This window comes from Brienomyrus brachyistius, chromosome 1 (genome assembly GCF_023856365.1).
Source record: "Brienomyrus brachyistius isolate T26 chromosome 1, BBRACH_0.4, whole genome shotgun sequence".
Lineage (NCBI taxonomy): Eukaryota > Metazoa > Chordata > Actinopteri > Osteoglossiformes > Mormyridae > Brienomyrus > Brienomyrus brachyistius.
In genome coordinates this window covers 32,099,445-32,117,163 of record NC_064533.1, presented here as the reverse complement: position 1 = coordinate 32,117,163, position 17,719 = coordinate 32,099,445, and the positions used below count along the sequence as shown (strand labels likewise).

Genomic DNA, 17,719 nt, shown 5'->3' with positions numbered 1-17,719 from the left:
ATGGCTTTGCACAAAACCAGCAACAGAATCACCTTCACAGGGTTCCCACTCATCCTGGAAAATACTCAACCAATTGAATATTCATCACTTCACATGGCAATATTATTCATTTGCTGAAATATTTTTCCAGGACATTACAAGAATTTCCAGGACATTTTACTTTTCTCTTAATTTCCATGTGTTTTCCATGACTGGAAATTGGTTGACTATTTTCCAGGACATGTGGGAACCCTGCTTCAGGAGTGGAGGAGAACATTTCAAGGTTCCCCCTCACTCTTCCTGAAATGCTGCAGGGCTCACCAAAGAATTCCCCATATCCCCTGGAAAAAGAGGTATTCACCCAGGAAGAACACAAGTGGATAAGCAAGTCAAAGTGCAGGAAAGTCCCCGACTTAAGCCCAAGGGATGGGGCAGAAAAAACACATTCAAAGCATTTCTTGACCATCTTTACACCTCATGGGCACCATTAATGACGCTAGCAGCAGCATACAATGAGATCAAGTGAGAAATGACTCACCTTGTGGCTATTTATAGTATAGCCATCACATATGCAGTAGTGCAAAGGGTCACCTATCAGTCAGATACTACAATGGCATTACCAGTATTCCATCCATCCATTTACTGAAACTACTTTTCCTGTATGGGGGCGGGGCACAGAGCCTATCCAAGAGGCTACAGGCACAAGGCAGGGAATAACCCAGTACGGGGTGCCAACTCATCACAGGACACAGTCACACACCTATAGGCAATTCGGTAACTTTACTTAACCTCAACATGTTTTTGGACAGTGAGGGAAACCAGAATTCCCCGACAGAACCTCAGGACAACACAGGGAGAACATGCAAACTGCACACGTATTGAATCCTGACAGACACTCAAACCCAGGTTCCAGAAGTGTAAGGCAACACTGCTAACCATTGAACCACCATGCCACCCCTACCAATGTTATAAAAGCAAATTAAATTCAACTAAAAACATATTGTAGGAATTGCTTCGTTCAGAAAGAAGACATTGAGTGCTGAAACTTTGGACCAACAGAGCAGTCACCCTAATTTGTACTGTTCTTAAGGCACATTTCTGCAGAACGTAAAATAATGTCAGCAGAAATCCAAAAGCTAAAGAACCATTTCTGACAAATCTTCAAAGAACGTGTGGCACAGAGAGGGCAAAGCGTCATCCTGTCAACAAAAGCACTCTGCTATGACAGGGCCTGATCATCAAGGCTCTGTTGCTTGATTAGCCAGAAGAGTGAAGCAGAAGAACTCATTAAGATCCCGCTGTGGAAACCTGTTTTCCCGACAAAGATCTCCCACTAGGTCCAGCTATGAAGAGACATTTTTTCTTGTTTTGATAAGAAAGCACAGCTCCAAGAATGGATTCACATGCTGTGGCCGCACACAAGAAGCATTGTTTGGGAGTTACATACTCGACTCACAGGAAAAATTCAAAAAAGATGACTGTGCAAATTGTGAGCTCATTAGAACTCCAGGTGCCGTGTTATGACTAAGAGTATTGAGGGATCTCTCTCTGCAGGACATGAAGAAATTTGCGAATGAGTTCCAGTTCCATACAGACAATTCTGGGGAAGGAAAAACATTCAGGTCTTATTTTTTAGGAATCCTTTAAAATCTAATTATTTTTCCTCATTTGACCATAGATTCGTATTCAATATATATTTCTCTTGTTCGGCATTCTGAAAAAAGCAGTAGAAATATTTTTGCAAGGAATTCTGGCATTTCCTCAAACTCCCATCCTGCATTTTTTTTTTTGCAAAAATATTGCTACCATTTACAGGGCAAATATCATGCATTTCTATATTGCAAATATTACGTGATTTTTAACTTTTTTTTTTACATGAATCCTACTAAATCTAGGTTCAAATCAAGGTTAGCCCAATACTTACAGTAAAAACACAAATTAGAATGTGCAAGTAAAACGCACAAGAAAATAGCTTTTAGTCCTGTCCACATGAGGTATGTGCATCCTGGAAGAGGTCACCACATGGCCTGAATTAGTACAGCACAATAGTGACTGGTTACCAGATCCAAAATGCCGCATAGCGGCGTGTGTGTGTGTAACCCAGCCATTTTAATAGTTAAGAGAAGACACACTTTGGGGGGGGGGGGGGGAATCATTGGACAGAACAGCCTATTTTCATACATCTCCATTTAGGATTCACTTCTCCCAGTATCATTTCCAGAGGGGCAATTCCAGTCAGAATACCACTTACGGCCAGATGGACCAGTGGTCCACATGCGGTAGGTTCCCGAGTGCCACCTTGGCACCTAAGCATCAGAGGAAATGAAGTTTGGCCTTACTGGGACATCAATATGCAGTTACATTTCGCTAAATAGGGCAGAAGTATAACATACTATTTCAGGAAGCAGCAAAACACTGATGAAAAACCTGTACGCACTGACTGGTCATCTCTGACACCCATGGGACACCACCTCTGTGACAGTACACTAAAACCACAAGACAGAAAAGGTCTAAATACTAACATTTATTTAAGTGTACAATTTAGTGTTTCTTTTCCAACCTTTTCATACTGTTTATTGTTGATAACCTGGCTTCTTATTGCAGCACAATCCTCAGGAGAAAGCACAAGATTGTAAAATTCATACATACAACACTGTTAAAAACAGCATTTGTCACTACAGAGGTTTATGACAAAGGGGCTTGTAACAGGCATCACCATCAATTAGTTGAGAACCAAGCCTCTTGTAAGCATCTTGCAAACTGTTAATTTACTGTTATTGTACTGTAGCCTTTAGCAATAAACGCTATATGACAGTAAATTGCACATTTTTTTTAAATTAATGACGGTAATTATATATTTTTCTCCCTTTACATGAACACTGACCTGATTCCCCTCTTCTGACACCTCGGTAAAAAGTGAATAAAAGATGTATGTGAGCAATCTTAAAATAAACACTGTGACCTAAGGAAAACAAGACTGGAACTTGATCTCAGGAGGCATCTGGCCAGAGTAACATACACCCACATGCACACCATCCGTGGCTGGTCGCTTTCGCGGTGACTTTTTAAGCACGTCTGACAATAATCAGTCCTGCGCCATTTTCTTTGTGTGAATTTCGATTCTGGTTCGTGCAAAAATATAACAGCCTCAAAACTCTGTGGAAATTTACAGAGAAAACAATGGGGCTAAATATTCCAATAGCTGATTCTTAAGAAAATAATAAAGCTAAACTAATTTGAATAAGAAAAATTTAAGGTACAGAAAAGTACAGTATGAAAATAGTGTTATTTTGCATTAACTAGCAATTACAACATTAAAGATTTGTCGGTTTGTTCCTCTGATCTCCCTTCACTGTGGAAAGAACAAAACATCCAAAATCTACAAATCAAGAAAATTTGACCCAATGTAAAATTGCACATGTTAATTGAAAAGAAACCTTACAGAAGATACACGACAAACCTTTACAGATTAAATGAGGTATTGCACAGATCGATAAAAAAGCAAAAAAACAAAACAAAAATGCAACAAAAATATACAGCAAAATTGATAGAACATTTACATAATTTGAATAAGATTTAGAAGGAACATTTTAGTGAATTATGTCGGGGTGTTGGGGCAGAACACTAATCGTCCCATTCGTCGTCATCCTCGAAGTCCTCCTCGTCATCGTCATCATCGTCTTCATCTGGGAGAAATAAAAATTAATGTACAGGTATTCTAAGCCAATACGTGAGATCTTTGCTGTACACATAACTGCAAAAGGAGAGCTACTGACAGCTGGTTACAGGGTAAGAATCCAGACCATCATGGATTCCCAGGGTTGCTGAATCTATATTACTATACCAAGCAGACTGGGATTATAAAGATTACAGATTATCTGGTCCCGGCGAGTATTGACTTTCCTTAACCCTTTTCTCCAATTCTTTCATTCCAATTTATGATCATTTAAAAAAAGCTTTACAGAATCCAAGCAGTTGCCCCATCCATCCTCACTAAAGTCTGTTGATATTTATCTAAACTGCCTTTAAACAAACCACTCTTCTTAAATTCTCAGTCCACTGTAAGAAAACCAGCTTTCCTGGCACCGAGGGCTTCAACAACAAGGTGTATGTAGGTTTTTAGCGCACACGTACCTGACGAGTGGATGACTTTGCTTCTTTTCTGCATCACTTCCATGAGCGCCCCCACAATGCCAGTTGAGGGTGCTGGGGTGGGGGGTCCTGAGTCTGGCCCATCAGACACCTGAGTCACAAAGAAATGCAAAGGAACAGCTTTAGAAAACAGCATCCCCACAGCCAGGATCCATTACAATGGTTTACTCATGTTCCACTTTCCCTCCCATCACATAGACCTCTGCAGCACCTAATCTCATGGAGACTAAGCCTGTCGTTGGCCTGCAACAGAAGGCAGTGATAACTCACAGTTTTGAGCTGGATGCCCTGCCGTATTTGGTCCAGGAGGGCGTCTCGGCCCGTGCTGGACACTAGCTTGTTGTTTGGCTCCACCTTCTTAAGCTGTGCTCCCTCGCGGATCTGCTCCAGGAGCGCCGACTTGCCCCCGATGGGCGATGGCAACGCATCGCCCGTATCTGTGTCAGGGAGTGGAGGGGGACCTGGTGGGGGAGGGGGAGGCGGCGGAGGGGGTGGAGCCACTGAGACTGTGGACCCAGGGGAGGAAGAGGGTGGGGGTGGGGGTGGTGGAGGGGCTGTTGGGGCCAAAGAGACGTGCGAAGGTGGAGGTGGTGGTGGTAGGTGGCCCCTAGTCGGGGGTGGTGGTGGGGCCCCCATCCCAGTTCTGAACGGAGGTGGAGGGGGAGGGGCGGCCGTGGGGGCTCTAGACGGTGGGGGCGGGGGAGGGGCCCCTCTTCCCCTGGCAGGAGGTGGAGGGGGAGCTCCGGAATTGTGAGGAGGTGGAGGGGGGGGTGGTGGTCCGCCTCTGGAAGGTGGAGGTGGGGGGGCTTTGGAGGAAAAAAAAAAAAGAGATAGTAAGAGCAAAAAAACGACAACTGGTGACTGTGCTCGTTCTACGAAAACCAGGCAAAGGAAAAGGCCAAGCAGTGAAGTAATTCAACTCAGTTTACTGCACTGCACTCAAGAAAAGATTCAGACGCACTTTTTTTTTTTTTCTGAACTGTTAACATAAGTAAAGATACTCTATATTAATATGACACACCATGCACTGCAAACACACATATCCAATCACACTCCAGTCAGATACACGGCCTTGGGCCACCAAACAGGGGCCACACTCAGCCCAACAGGGGCCACACTCAGCCCAACAGGGGCCACACTCAGCCCAACAGGGGCCACACTCAGCACAGTAAGGGTGTTCACTCTAAGCACTAGCGTCTCACGGACACCCTGATCCCGAATACATGCATCACAGCAGCCCATGCTGTGTGACAGACCATTACCTACCACTCCACCTGGGAGGACCTGGGGACAGACCACAGGGTTAGACCACACACCCCAGCCACTATAACAACACTGTAGGCTATTCAGAACACACTAAACACCCTGGTCCACAAGACCATAAGAGCAGGAACCAACAGCGGGGGAAGTGACCAGGAATCTGGCACCACCGCATAAGCAGACGAACCTTGTCTCCGGAGCTCATTCTTAACAGCCTCCACGCCACCCTTCTTCTCAATGAAGTCATAAATGACCTTGGACGTCTCTTTGTCCTTCAGCTGGGCCTCGGAGATACCACACATGTCGAATAGGTTCTTCAGCTCTGGGTCCAGATTATTCAGCTGGATGAGGCGGGTGATAAACCAGAGGTATTATAAATAATGCCAAGTGTTTCACAGTTGACTGCATGCCGAGGACATTTAGAATGAAGACTCACACCTCAGCTGAACTGAAGGTATAAAGCCTAGTATTTTGGGATTTAAGCAGATGTGCTGCTTGTCTCCTTAACCAGTACATGAGCATCTAATTTTTTTTTGCACAACAGGCATTTTCTGAACTCTGCCACCTGGTGGAAATCCAAGGAAATCAGAAAACGCATATTAACAGTACTGTGTGCCGAGAAGTGCATGGTCGCATGGCAAATTATAAATAGTGATCAGGTTTTTTTCCCCCCCAAACAGACAAATGAAAACTTGGGCGAATTCATTTTGTGACTTATGGGGTTGGCAAAAGAAGGAACTGGGTTTGAATCCCATGGTGATAAAGCTTAGATTGTACAAACTGGCTCATGTATCTGTGAATGGGGTCCACATTCTACAGCAATGTCTATTGGAGGTGGGAGTGAGGGGGCACCGAGTGAACAGCCCCCTTTTGTTTGTGTGTTACATTGCTCAAAAGTTCGGGGAGCCAAGCCAAGAGGAGGGCTGACGCCCAAAAGAGGGCGAGCGTTCATCTCCCAGCCTGAGACTGCTAGGGGTCACAATGGGCACCAAACCTAGGATAAGATTAACTGGGCATTTCAATTACCGATATACAGAACCTGTTCTGGTACCATGGAGGTACATTTTTTTCCATCCCATGAACTGTAATGCGTTATTTGTGACACAGCAGACAATGTGCATACCGACAGTTATGAAAAAAATCTGAGAATTAAACTTGATCTTGACTAGAGGTTTCAAAATTGTCAAATCTGGGAAAAAACTCAGACATTCCTATCACATACAGATTATCTTAAAAATAAATTCATTCAGGTTCTGCGAGAGACTCATCAGCTGTAAACCAGAGGGCAAACTTATCTGGTGATTCATCTTCCCCAATCAGTGCCAACATGAATGCGCCAATACTGGCAGACAGGGAGGAACTGTACTCACGTCAAAACCCGTGTTCGGATCCCACCCAACATGTCCGATGTGCCTGTGACAGGACACGAGAAAAGATACCTGAGCAATGAATGTACCAGCAAGACAGAGTGTCGTGGGGCAGAATGTTAGAAAAATAACCCACTCAGCTGGATCAGCCGGTCGCTCAGACACAAACTCTTACCCGTCATGGAAACGCACAGGAACACGGGATGCATATAAACATCGTTAACTCGTGAAGATACAGGAGCACACCTGGCTGCTTTGCTACCATGAAAACTCCAGTATAACTCCATTTTAAATCAGTCTGCAGTGTCTCACAATGGCGGCAATGTTTTTAAGAGCTCATAAGACAAATTACGAGCCCCCCCCTCATAGGAAGGGCAGCACAGAACTCACTGGAAGTTGCTTGGGGTCCCGATGTCAGCTTTGGTCAGCTTCTTGCGCTTGCCTTTTGCCTTCTTCTTGTTCAGGCTGCTGTGAACCATGTTGTTGACAGGTACACTGTTTTGAAACCGCATGTTGTTGATCTCTGGGTTCTTTATGTCCACTGTGGCCATGGGCAGGGCAGGCCCTGAGGAACGGGCAGAAGAGAAGGACTCATGAGCCTTATGGTCGAGGACCTGCCTCAGTTGGTACCGGAGATGCAATGAACACGATAAGTGCTTTCACGCTTAAGTTCCAGAACCTGGTCCTGGTTTACAAGTCCCCGGGCCGTCTCCACCTGGAACTTCTGTAGCTCCTGGCCACTTTCATGTGCTGCTTTCACACCACACAACAGGAATTTTGATCTTTATGCTAAATATGCATGGGAGACGAAACATTTTGTAGGTTACACTACAAACACAAATTTCATACAAAACTACAGCGCCATGCCAAAAATGTAGGATAAGTTGTTTTGTTGGTTATTTGTTACTTATTGGCGGAATCACAACACGCAGCCTTTTATTTATATTTTACTTATAAGACCCACGAAATGTTCATAATTGTTATTAAATCCGGAGAGCAGATCGATCTTTCATTTTCCACAGAATATGATGTAACGTTATCCTGCTAATAAGCACTGGCAAGTTACACTGGGACCGGTTATATTAACAAAAGTAATCGAGTTGTCTTATGCAGAAATATGGAGATGGTTCTGGTTCCAGAAAAAAGTGCTAGCAGTATTAAAAGTTCCTAATCTTCTCTAAAGCAATGTCTCTTCAACCCTGTCCTTGGGAACCCCCAGGAGTTCCACGTTTTTGCTCCATTCCAGCTGCCTGCCAAACAGCCCACATTTTTGCTCTCCCCCAGCTCCCTACTTCAAGGTGCTTTGGAGCAGTGTTTCTCAACCCAGTCCTCAGGAACCCGCAGACAGTCTGTGTTTTTGCTCCCACCTAGACCGTCTGGAGGTCCCTGAGAACCAGGTAGAGAAACACTGCTGTAACAACTTGAGGATTTAAGCAAACTTTCAGAATCACCACCTTACACAAGGCAAAGGTAAATGAAGTAGAACTGCATATTTACATTTCACTCCATCTTCAAACATAAGCTGGTAGTGGTACCTGTGGCCCTGGGACCACAACTTGTCCTGTGACTTGCCTGAAACCTTTAACACTATGGATGGGCTGAGCCACATTTTTTCCAGCTCCAATTTGATTCCGATACAAGAGCTCTTTTTACTGTAATATATATGTATACACACAAATTTATAGTTTACATATTATTAGTTATTAAACTAGTAAATTCAAGTTTACACACAATGCCAAAAACTAAGCGAGTAAGTACTGGATGTGAATTAGTCGCATAGGGCTGATACCCGATCAGTTAAATACTTATGGATCGGTGCTGATACCGGTGCACCTCTATTTAATAATTGATACTTTATTGATCCCCTGTAGGGAAATTATCTTTACGCCTCCCTCAACTTGCTTTTTGTGTTTGACCGCGAAGGGCTGCCACCTGTAGCGGCGCCCAGGGAGCTGGGGGTTAAGGGTCTTGCTCAAGGACCCGCAGACGTGCTGAGGCTGGGTTCGACCCTGCAACCTTCTGATTACAAGGACACAGGCTTAGCCCACTAAGCCACATGCTGCCCCAAAAAAATACAGGGGAGAGCGCGAACGCAGTCCCCCACTACCAGAAATTATGCAGTCGAGATTCCCACATTTGGGGAATTCGCAGGGGTCAGCACAGCCGCAGTACAATGGCTATGCCTCACCCTGGGTGAACCACCTTCGTGATCATGGTATCTCCCCTGCCAGGTAAGTATCTTAGCCTTAGATAAGTAACTTAGCCTTGTTTAGAGTTTAAAATTATTGTTTAAACCAGGTGGACATTACTAAAAATGCCAGTAGCTGAAGACTACACAAACTCATAGAAAACAGACCCTCAGTTCAACGTTACATGTTCCAGCAGACCGTCACACGACACCCAGCACCTGCCCTGTCCACATTTGGGGCCCACAAGCTGTTCATGCCAGAATCACTCACGTAGATTCTGTGCTCGTCATCAAGAAGGCTGCCTGTCCCAATACCAAACAGGTCCCCTCCCAGCAGGAAGGAGGTGCAACCACTGTGGAGCAGCACGGGCCTGGATTGGGCCCTGCGTCCAGACCGTCCTCAGGCAGGCCCGGGCACTGGAGGGCCGCCAGACAGCCGCTGGGTTTGCCCTCCTCAGACAGAGCCAAGAGGAGGCACAGAAGACCCTCAGCAGGGAGTCCAAACCAAGCATCACTTCCATTGAGCGCAGTAGAGGAGAACACAGGCTCCTCACTGCCATTCCTTTTCACCTCCTTACTGATCCTGTCCAACGCTTCGCTACAAACATCCACTAAGCCACAAAAACCCCACTGAAGTCGAATCTCCACCATCACAGCACTGACTGCGTGAGCCGGCCCTAAACACAAGGAACTAACCTACACACACACACAGACACAGACACACGCACACACACACACACACACACACACACACACACACACACACACACACACACACACACAAAAAAAGCAAGAAACATACCCTCAGTCTGTCACTGCCGGCCAAGCAAATCTCAGTTCTCTTTGCCCGCAGACCACTTCAGCCTAAAGGCCAGCAGAGATCTTCTCTGTGTCAGACCATACAGGGACCCATAAGTCACACTCTCTGCCTCTAAACATGCCAGTTCTGATGCTGGGACACCCAAATGCTGATGGTCTCAGTTAGAACGACGCCACCGACATCAGCTTCGGCGTCTCTGGGCAGGAACCTACTACACGCTTAGAAACCCGCGACGAGATGAAAAACAGGCCCAGTCACACCAGTGGATCATCATCACACAGCTCCTGGAAGTGTGAGCACCAACAAATCTACGCTGGTGAAAACCAGCTTCAAAGAGAAACCAGTGCAGCAGAAAAAGCCACGCCCACCAGGGTTTCCCACTCAGAGAACACTGGACTTTCCAGAATTAGATTGGGCTTGAAGTAATGAACACTCCAGGGGAACTGGGATTTTATCTTAGACGTCACCTTCCATTAAAAAAAATCCACGAGAACAGTATCAGTTTTGAGATGAAAATCTGAGTTGTGATTAGCTCATTACTGACACACACACAGGGTCTCTAAATACTCATATTAGGTGGACATAAGTTGAACTTGTTAAGGTAGATGTTGGTACTGAAAGTTTTATGATTGTGTTAATGGTAGTTTGGGGGGTTATATTTTGGGACTGAATTGAGCAAGTTATATGGAGTGTTTTAGGAAAATAGGACATATGAATAGGGTCGTTCAAAACCTAATTACCAACTGTAGGAAAAAAATAGCCAAATTTGACAGCTAAAAGTGACTGCCAAGCAGCAGAATTTATTCTTTTTAAATTTTTACAAACTTATGTCAGCAAACTTACATAATCAGATAACCTACCATTTGGAGGGTCACGTCTTTTTTCTGTAAAACAAAAATTAAAGTAATTAACACAAAAAAAAAAGGTATAGCTAGGTGGTGCACTGCAGTGAATGTGAGTTGAGCAGAAGGGAAAAGGACACAGGTTGTGTAGAGGCTGTGTTTTAGGTAAGATGTGAGGGGAGAATCAGACCAAGTAGAGGCTTGCAGCCCACAGCAGGCGCCCAACGCAGAGAAACAGCACTCACTCTGCCCCAGCACACTCACACGACCTCAGTCAGGCGACGGTTAGCTAAGCGTGAAATCGGGCCATGGCACTGGGCGCAGTACGAGCCCTTTGAGACCTGCTTGAAGGAGCAGCAGGAGGCGGAAAGACAGACGGCGCTTGTTAGCTAAGCCCGAGGAAAGAGCCGAAGAGGCAGAGCCAGAGTATAAGCCGAGGGGTTTGTTCACCAGTCTTCCTCTGCCGTCTGCTAAGCAGGTCGCTGGTCGCCCCCCGGAATCGCTTGGCCTCCTCCTCGCTGGCAAAGTTCAGGCCCACCTGGCAGGTCTGCGGAGAATCACAGGGAGGTGGGTCAGTCCCCTTTCACAAACATGGAGCATTTTTAATTGGACACCCTTGAGTGTTAACGAGCAGGTATGGCCTCCTTCCCAGGGGCTGATAGATCAATAATAACAACACCTTTAGCTAAGGAGGCAGGTCGATGCATGAAGAAAGCGAAGCACAGGTGTGAACAAACCTCTGCTTATGTGCATGTGTGTGTGTGTGTACACGCGGGCATGCGCATGCGCTAAAACACACAGAGGATCATTAAACCACTCTGAATGACTAACAAATGCGGTTAGAAAACATAATTATGTTACTAGGGGATGTAACCTGCATTTCCAAATGCCACCAGCTAGTTTATGTGGTTAACACTGGTTGTTATTTTCTCTATACAGTCTGAATATGGCTCATTCCTACCCCATCGAGTATCTGTTCCCTAACCCTCTCACTGGATGGCCATATTCTTACCAGGAAATGGAGAACAACAACAACATTAGCTGGGAACCAACACGACAAAGAAAAGTGATTGTACTGCTCAGAGGTTTTGTGTAAATTCCTTTAGTAAACAAGGGGGTATCCATTTAAAAAAAAAAAAAAAAAACAAAAAAAAAAGGATTTTCCCTGGTGAAACCAAAAACAGCAACTGCATAGAAGCCTATAGTGAACAATTCTGATCTATAAAGATTTACTGTATCCCAGGAAAAGAAAGAAAAGAAAACGACGACAAAGATCTGACGACACTTACATCTCCGGCAAACGAAATGAAGTATGACCTTGAACAGCTTATTGAAAAGCTGTTGTAGAGTTCTTGTTCAAACATCAGTTTTCCTTCCTGGAATGACAAGGAGAAAAAGAGTGGTAAGCTACCGGTACCCATGTGGTACTGAAAGGTAAGGTACCAGGCAATGTAAGACAGCAGGAGATTGGAGGATCACATTCTCTCCCTCACAATTCTAGCTTCCCACGAACAGAACTATCCCCCCACCTCCTAGTGCCCAACTCAAGTAGTCCAGCGGAGCTCAATCACCTGCATCCTTGTCCTCCTGCTCACGTACCACCACTTCACCAGGCAACTAATTATAATTCTAGTCAAAGTAGGCTGTTAATGCTGAATAGGGCCATTTTTAAAGAGTCAACCCCACCCCACGGCCAACGGGCATTCCCCCTGTCAGCGCAGTGTCACCTTGATGTCGAGGACTCTGATGAAGTAGGATCTCTGAGGGTTGTCCTTCACCAGGCACGCCACACCACAGCACCTTTTCACCCACATGGAGCCCCTCTCGGCGACAAAGACCTGGACCACGGCTGAACACAAACTCTTTCGGCAGAGGGAAGGGGAGAAAGACCCAGTAAAACATGCGTTTGAGGTAAAGTATACAGCAGACTACTTAGAAACAGTTCAACCGTTTCCTTCAGAGCAGGCTGGGACAATGGAAGAGCAAATTTTCCACAAATTTTTGTTGCTTTTCAGACGAGACAGTCAATGACCTAAAGTCAGGCTTCCTCATCATATGTTACAATACTGGGAAACCAAAACTCACTCAGCCCTCATGCAATCCAACGAAGACCTTTCAGAAAATTTCCCCAAACTCACCAAGTCCATAAAAATTGTCTTAAAAGTGTATCTCGTGAGCTGGGTGAGTTTTGGAGATTTGCTCTTGAGATATTTTCTTCGGAAGGTCAAATACTACCTTCACCGTTTTGGCAGGAGATATTTATGTCCAATGAAAACTACGACAGACAATGTTATTTTGTGGAGAGGTTCATTTTTTTGCATGCAGGTACAGACATAGCAACTGTATTTGAGATTTTATATTGAAGTTCCCTAAATCCTCATCTACCCCCCTTTCCAATTTTAATGACAACGCAGGCCAGTAAAATAAATAAAAAAATCTCAGCAAGCCAACCAGACAACTACCCAAGTGCGTTTCAGCAGAATTAAACGGTTATTATTTAAAAATAGAACAATCAATACATAAAAACAGAATGTTTATACGCATTTTCACATACTATTAGGCCGACTGACCAAGATAAACCATGAGAAAATGCTTATGGTACATATAATAGTGTCAATTAGTGTCATACCAAATCATCTTATATCGCATTCCTGTTCATAGCAGGGAATTATCAGTTTAATTTAATTTCTCTCAACGGCATTCTGGGAACCAACTTTATTTTGGCACAGGAACCAGGCTTTGATGGGTAACAGCAACCATGACTGGGACGATCTCAGCCTACCTCAGCTCCCCCCCAAAGGAGCACAATGCCTGAGCGCCATCCACATTCACATTATCAGAACCGATCAGCATTTCTCATAAGCCCACTCTAGCCGGTGTCCAAGTGGCAGGACTTTTTACATGTTTTGGCAGCATGTCAATAATCCCACAATAGATCATCTAAAAGTTACCAGGATTTTTTCCCCCATCACAAAACAGCCAGTACTCACAGGCACAAGTTTCCATGATTCATGTTAAATTAGAAGCGATCAGCACAATTAAGGACGGGGTGTTAATCTTGGCAGTCTTTTTTAGACATGTGTCTGCGGGCTCGTAGAAAGGGGAAGTCTGATTCAGCGTGGACTTGCCGAACTATCCCTGCCCACACTGCCCCAAAGTGCAAGAACTGCTGCAAAAGTACTGAAGAACTGAAAATACACAAGACCACAGATGTTACTTCCAAAGATCCCATTTCCATGAAATATAAAACTGAGTCACGATGGCAGCAATTCGGAGATTGTCTGACTATAAATAGCCGCAGCCCACACCGGGGAGAGCTCTCCGAGTCACGACGACCCCGACGAACTTGTGGGAAAAATGGAAGAAGGTGACGGTTTGCGCACCCCCCCCCCCCTGCAGCATGATCTGGCCTTAAGAAACATCTGCTAAACTCACTACTAGTCTGCTTGGTGACGTGGTGTAGTGAAGGTTTGAAAAGCAAAGCCTCCTTCTGCTTCGTGCCAGTGGACGTCTGCCATTTGCATTTTGTCACACTGCTATATCACAGTTATCATTTCCTCACCTGCAAGGTGGATTATGTATAACATTAGATTAAATACCCGTCACTGCTTATAACTTCTGTTTAATAAAACACGTACTCAGATCCGAAAATCTAAAGCTAAGCATTTCAGGTACTGTCTGCTGCATCTTAGCATAGACAGTTTCCTCAAGTCAGAGAAACTGCTTTAACAACGTGAAGAACTAAGATGAGAACTTTTTGCTTCTTTTGAGGCATGCGGCAAATTACATGCCCAGACCTGCAAAAGGCTGCAGGAGGAAGTCATGTAGCCGACTGCCTAAGAACCCTAACAGTGCCACCCCCCCCTCCCCCGATCCCCCCTCCCCGACACACACTAGTGAAGAAAACAGGAGGGAAGCATGTCAGAGCATCCAGTCAGAAGCCAGAAAGCTCCTGTAAGCCAAGTGTGCAACCTTTCCTGCTGATTCAGCATTACTATGAACAGACATCTAGGCCACCCCTCCACGCACGCGCACACACACACACACACACACACACACCACAGCACTGTTGTGCGGACAGGATGCTCTCCCAGAGAGGTGGTGAAAAAAAAAAAAGTCTTGGGACTCGGTCTTCATTTTCATGGGAAGGTTGTGGAATTCCCTGCAAAACCACAATTCCTACAATATTAGCTTGACTCAGTCGCACTGGGGATTCACGTTACTTTCACTGCATAATATTACCATCTATTGGCATTTTGGTTTTGATATAAAGTGTTCCCTGATTCTCTGTGTCCCTCATCACTGACCGTGCTGAATCGGAGATGTACAAGGACCAGCTGGTGGTTAACCACATATATGAACGGTGCAAGCCCAAAGCTGAAGGACTTGATGTAGTCCAGATGTCAAGCAGTCACAAAAAGACAGATCATATGCAATATGTTAACAGCTCTAAGCAAATATACACATATTTCACAATAATATGGGGAAATATTGAACTCAAGCACCACATATATTAGGGAAACATCTTATTGGAAAATGGACATTAAAATATTAAAAATAAAAATTGTTACAAGGGAGAGACAGTAATCCTAAACACAACAGCAACTATCACCCTGTATACACTACAAAAAAAATTACTTTGACTTAATAAGATGTACTTTATTTATCCACAACGGGATTTTTAAAAAGCTTTTGCATGCAATTGCTTGTAACGATTTAACCCCAACGTCTAACGTATGGTTTCCATGTAATCTGTATTGCAAAAGGGTGACATGGCCTTTGCAGGCGAAGCGAGGGTTCAGATGTCAGTGAACTAACGTGAACTAAACTACAGCCGCACCACATCAACTCCGGGAATAATACGATCGGCCGACAGGAAGCAGGTGGGGGGGCATTCAGTCAGTGACGCAAAAGCCTGTCCATCAATTCACTGCTGCAATCACTGAATTTCAATTAACTACTGAAGTACATTTCAACAAAATGGGCGAATCTCTTAAAACATTTAAATGCGAATTTATTGTAGACTACCACGCCAACGTTTCCAGCGTGGATGTGTGTGTAGGATTGCATGCACAGCTCCATTACATAATGCCTGCCAAATACATATCTGAAGATGCTTTCTGCACCCTTCTTGAACAATAAAAGTTTGAGTCATCAGCAGGTCCTGCTTTTATGAAGGCCAATTCAGACTGGCACTGCGACACTATTGCAGTTCCCCTTGTAACGGAGTCAGTACACTGCAGCAACGTAAACACCGAGGGGGGGGGGCACACCGTTTACCGTCAATGTGACATTGATTGATACAGTTATAAGGCAAAAAAGATCCAAAAGCATAAGAAAGTCAATTATTAAATAGCAGCTGCACAAAGACTGCATATATGTTCATTACTAGGAGTCCTGTCCTATTTTTAATGCAGCGGTAACTCCCAGCTTGGTGCCTTGTTAACAGGCTCTGCGGATGCATTCTTAAAATAAAGTAAAAATTAAACCGCAGCGGTCAAGGATATTTCCATGACGCGGTCAGAAACGAGAGTGATCTTTCCTTTTTTCTCTCTCGCTCTCGTAAAATGTAATTTTCAGAATGACATTGACTCTGGAGACAAATGCACAAATGACGAATGATTCGGGAATCATATGATACCTCGGGATAACAGCGGGAAATGACACAATGCCAGTATTATTATACCCAACTTTTAACTTCCCAATGGCGATCAGACAAAAACAACGGACCGTAAAATTACATAGCATCAAATTGCACGCTACCAGTGCTTGGTGTTTCCAAACGGAAGCGCCAAAATCTGAAAAAGCATTAATCGAAAAGTAAATAAGCAGCCGACCTGGCAGACAGGCAGCAAACTTACGATGCATTTCCTCCCGAGGTACCCGAAGAGGCACTCGTTCTCCTGGGGCGTCAGGACGATAGATCCGATGTTTGCGACCCGCCGCTGCGGCGGATGGCCACTCATGTCTGACAAGGATCAACCCGACAAACACAAAATGCGTGTATCTATCCCTTAAGGTGCTTTACGTGCAAATGTATGCAGTCATTGGTCACCGTGGCCTGCAGCCCGACTCCCTCATCCGTGCACTGTTGTTTTGGACCGGGTAGCAAAAAAAACCCCAAAAAACTCGGGATTTTGTCTTATGTTTTAAAATTCCTCTTCTGCACAGTTATAACTGGAAATATCCCAAATCCTTCGAAAAATTAACAGCAACCCCCAGAATCGCAGAGACTACAGATCCTAAACTTTTAACGGAACTCCCAACTGCAACATCATTAGGACTATCCAACATGGCAGCAGGAAGAAACGACCATCGATGGACCAATGGGGGAGGGGGAAAAACGCCGCTTGTTATCGCCAAAAGAATTACGGCTGTCTTTCTTCCTTTAAGAAGTCAGTCAGATCCTGTGTAGAATGACAGCTTTACCGGCACAAAAGGGGGATTTAAAACTGAAAACACGCGGTTATATCAGAGACTACCCCCGGAAACACTTCCTCAGTAAAGAGAATGGTCTGACCCTGTTTTCCCAAGGATTTTGTAACAGGAATGCAGCGTACGGGCGGTGCGCACACTGGCGAGGGCGGAGCTTGGGAAATCTTACGCCCGGAAGGCGCAACGGCATTCACGCTTCGAGTCACACCGTTACACACAGTTTGCCTAGTAATGATCACTGACCAGATGTGTGGATAACGTGGCGGCTGAAACATTCCGAGCAAGCATTTTTCTGTTATTTAACATCAGGGCGCGCGATCGCTGCCTAAAGCCCACGGGAACACACTGCCGTACTTCTGTCAACCACGTAGTTCCGTGGTTACTGAAAACAAATGCCAGGTCATCTCTACTGACCACATAATGGTTTATATTAAGATGTGAGACACATGTGAAATAAGTATCTGTTTTTTGTGAGCATCCTATGCAGGTGGAATTAAGCGATAAGCTAGAAAAGATGGTGTCGGAAGGACAACAATTATACCCTGGACTGCTCCATCACCCCCCTCCTATTTAGTCCGTACTCCCCCAAAACCTCTCAACACCTACAGTTTCTAGAAGTACTGGATTTACCGGCTGAAACCGAACTCCCGTTCATTGATTGCACACAATCATTCCC

The 17,719-nt window shown here is 44.8% G+C and overlaps 1 protein-coding gene and 1 non-coding gene across 4 annotated transcripts; both read right to left on the bottom strand.

Moving 5' to 3' along the window:
• Positions 1-2,488: 2,488 nt before the first annotated feature.
• wasla (WASP like actin nucleation promoting factor a) lies at positions 2,489-17,129 on the bottom strand. 3 transcript variants are annotated; one of them, XM_049019455.1, is made up of 12 exons: positions 16,470-17,129; positions 12,336-12,470; positions 11,898-11,984; positions 11,059-11,155; positions 10,627-10,650; positions 7,149-7,323; positions 6,762-6,804; positions 5,579-5,732; positions 5,398-5,415; positions 4,402-4,937; positions 4,114-4,222; positions 2,489-3,665 (listed from the first exon to the last, which is right to left on the bottom strand). In XM_049019455.1, exons 1-12 carry the CDS (start codon positions 16,572-16,574, stop codon positions 3,604-3,606), a joined length of 1,545 nt encoding a protein of 514 aa, XP_048875412.1. In that variant the 5' UTR covers positions 16,575-17,129; the 3' UTR covers positions 2,489-3,603. The 3 variants fall into 3 exon arrangements, with proteins under 3 accessions (XP_048875412.1, XP_048875422.1, XP_048875432.1); XM_049019465.1 differs by lacking the exon at positions 5,398-5,415; XM_049019475.1 differs by lacking the exon at positions 10,627-10,650.
• On the bottom strand, positions 8,834-8,997 carry LOC125706236 (U1 spliceosomal RNA). The gene has a single exon (XR_007381949.1). It is a non-coding gene; the product is annotated as a U1 spliceosomal RNA (small nuclear RNA).
• Positions 17,130-17,719: the final 590 nt, after the last annotated feature.

What these genes read in the sequence shown, in the direction of transcription:
- wasla (XM_049019455.1), bottom strand. Translation starts at nt 16,574, where the DNA reads ATGAGTGGCCATCCGCCGCAGCGGCGGGTCGCAAACATCGGATCTATC. An exon ending in CAGACGGCAGAGGAAGACTG is followed by an intron (nt 10,651 to 11,058) that starts GTGAACAAACCC and finishes TTTGTTTTACAG; the next exon opens with AAAAAAGACGTGACCCTCCA. An exon ending in AAGACGTGACCCTCCAAATG is followed by an intron (nt 7,324 to 10,626) that starts GTAGGTTATCTG and finishes CCCGTTCCTCAG; the next exon opens with GGCCTGCCCTGCCCATGGCC.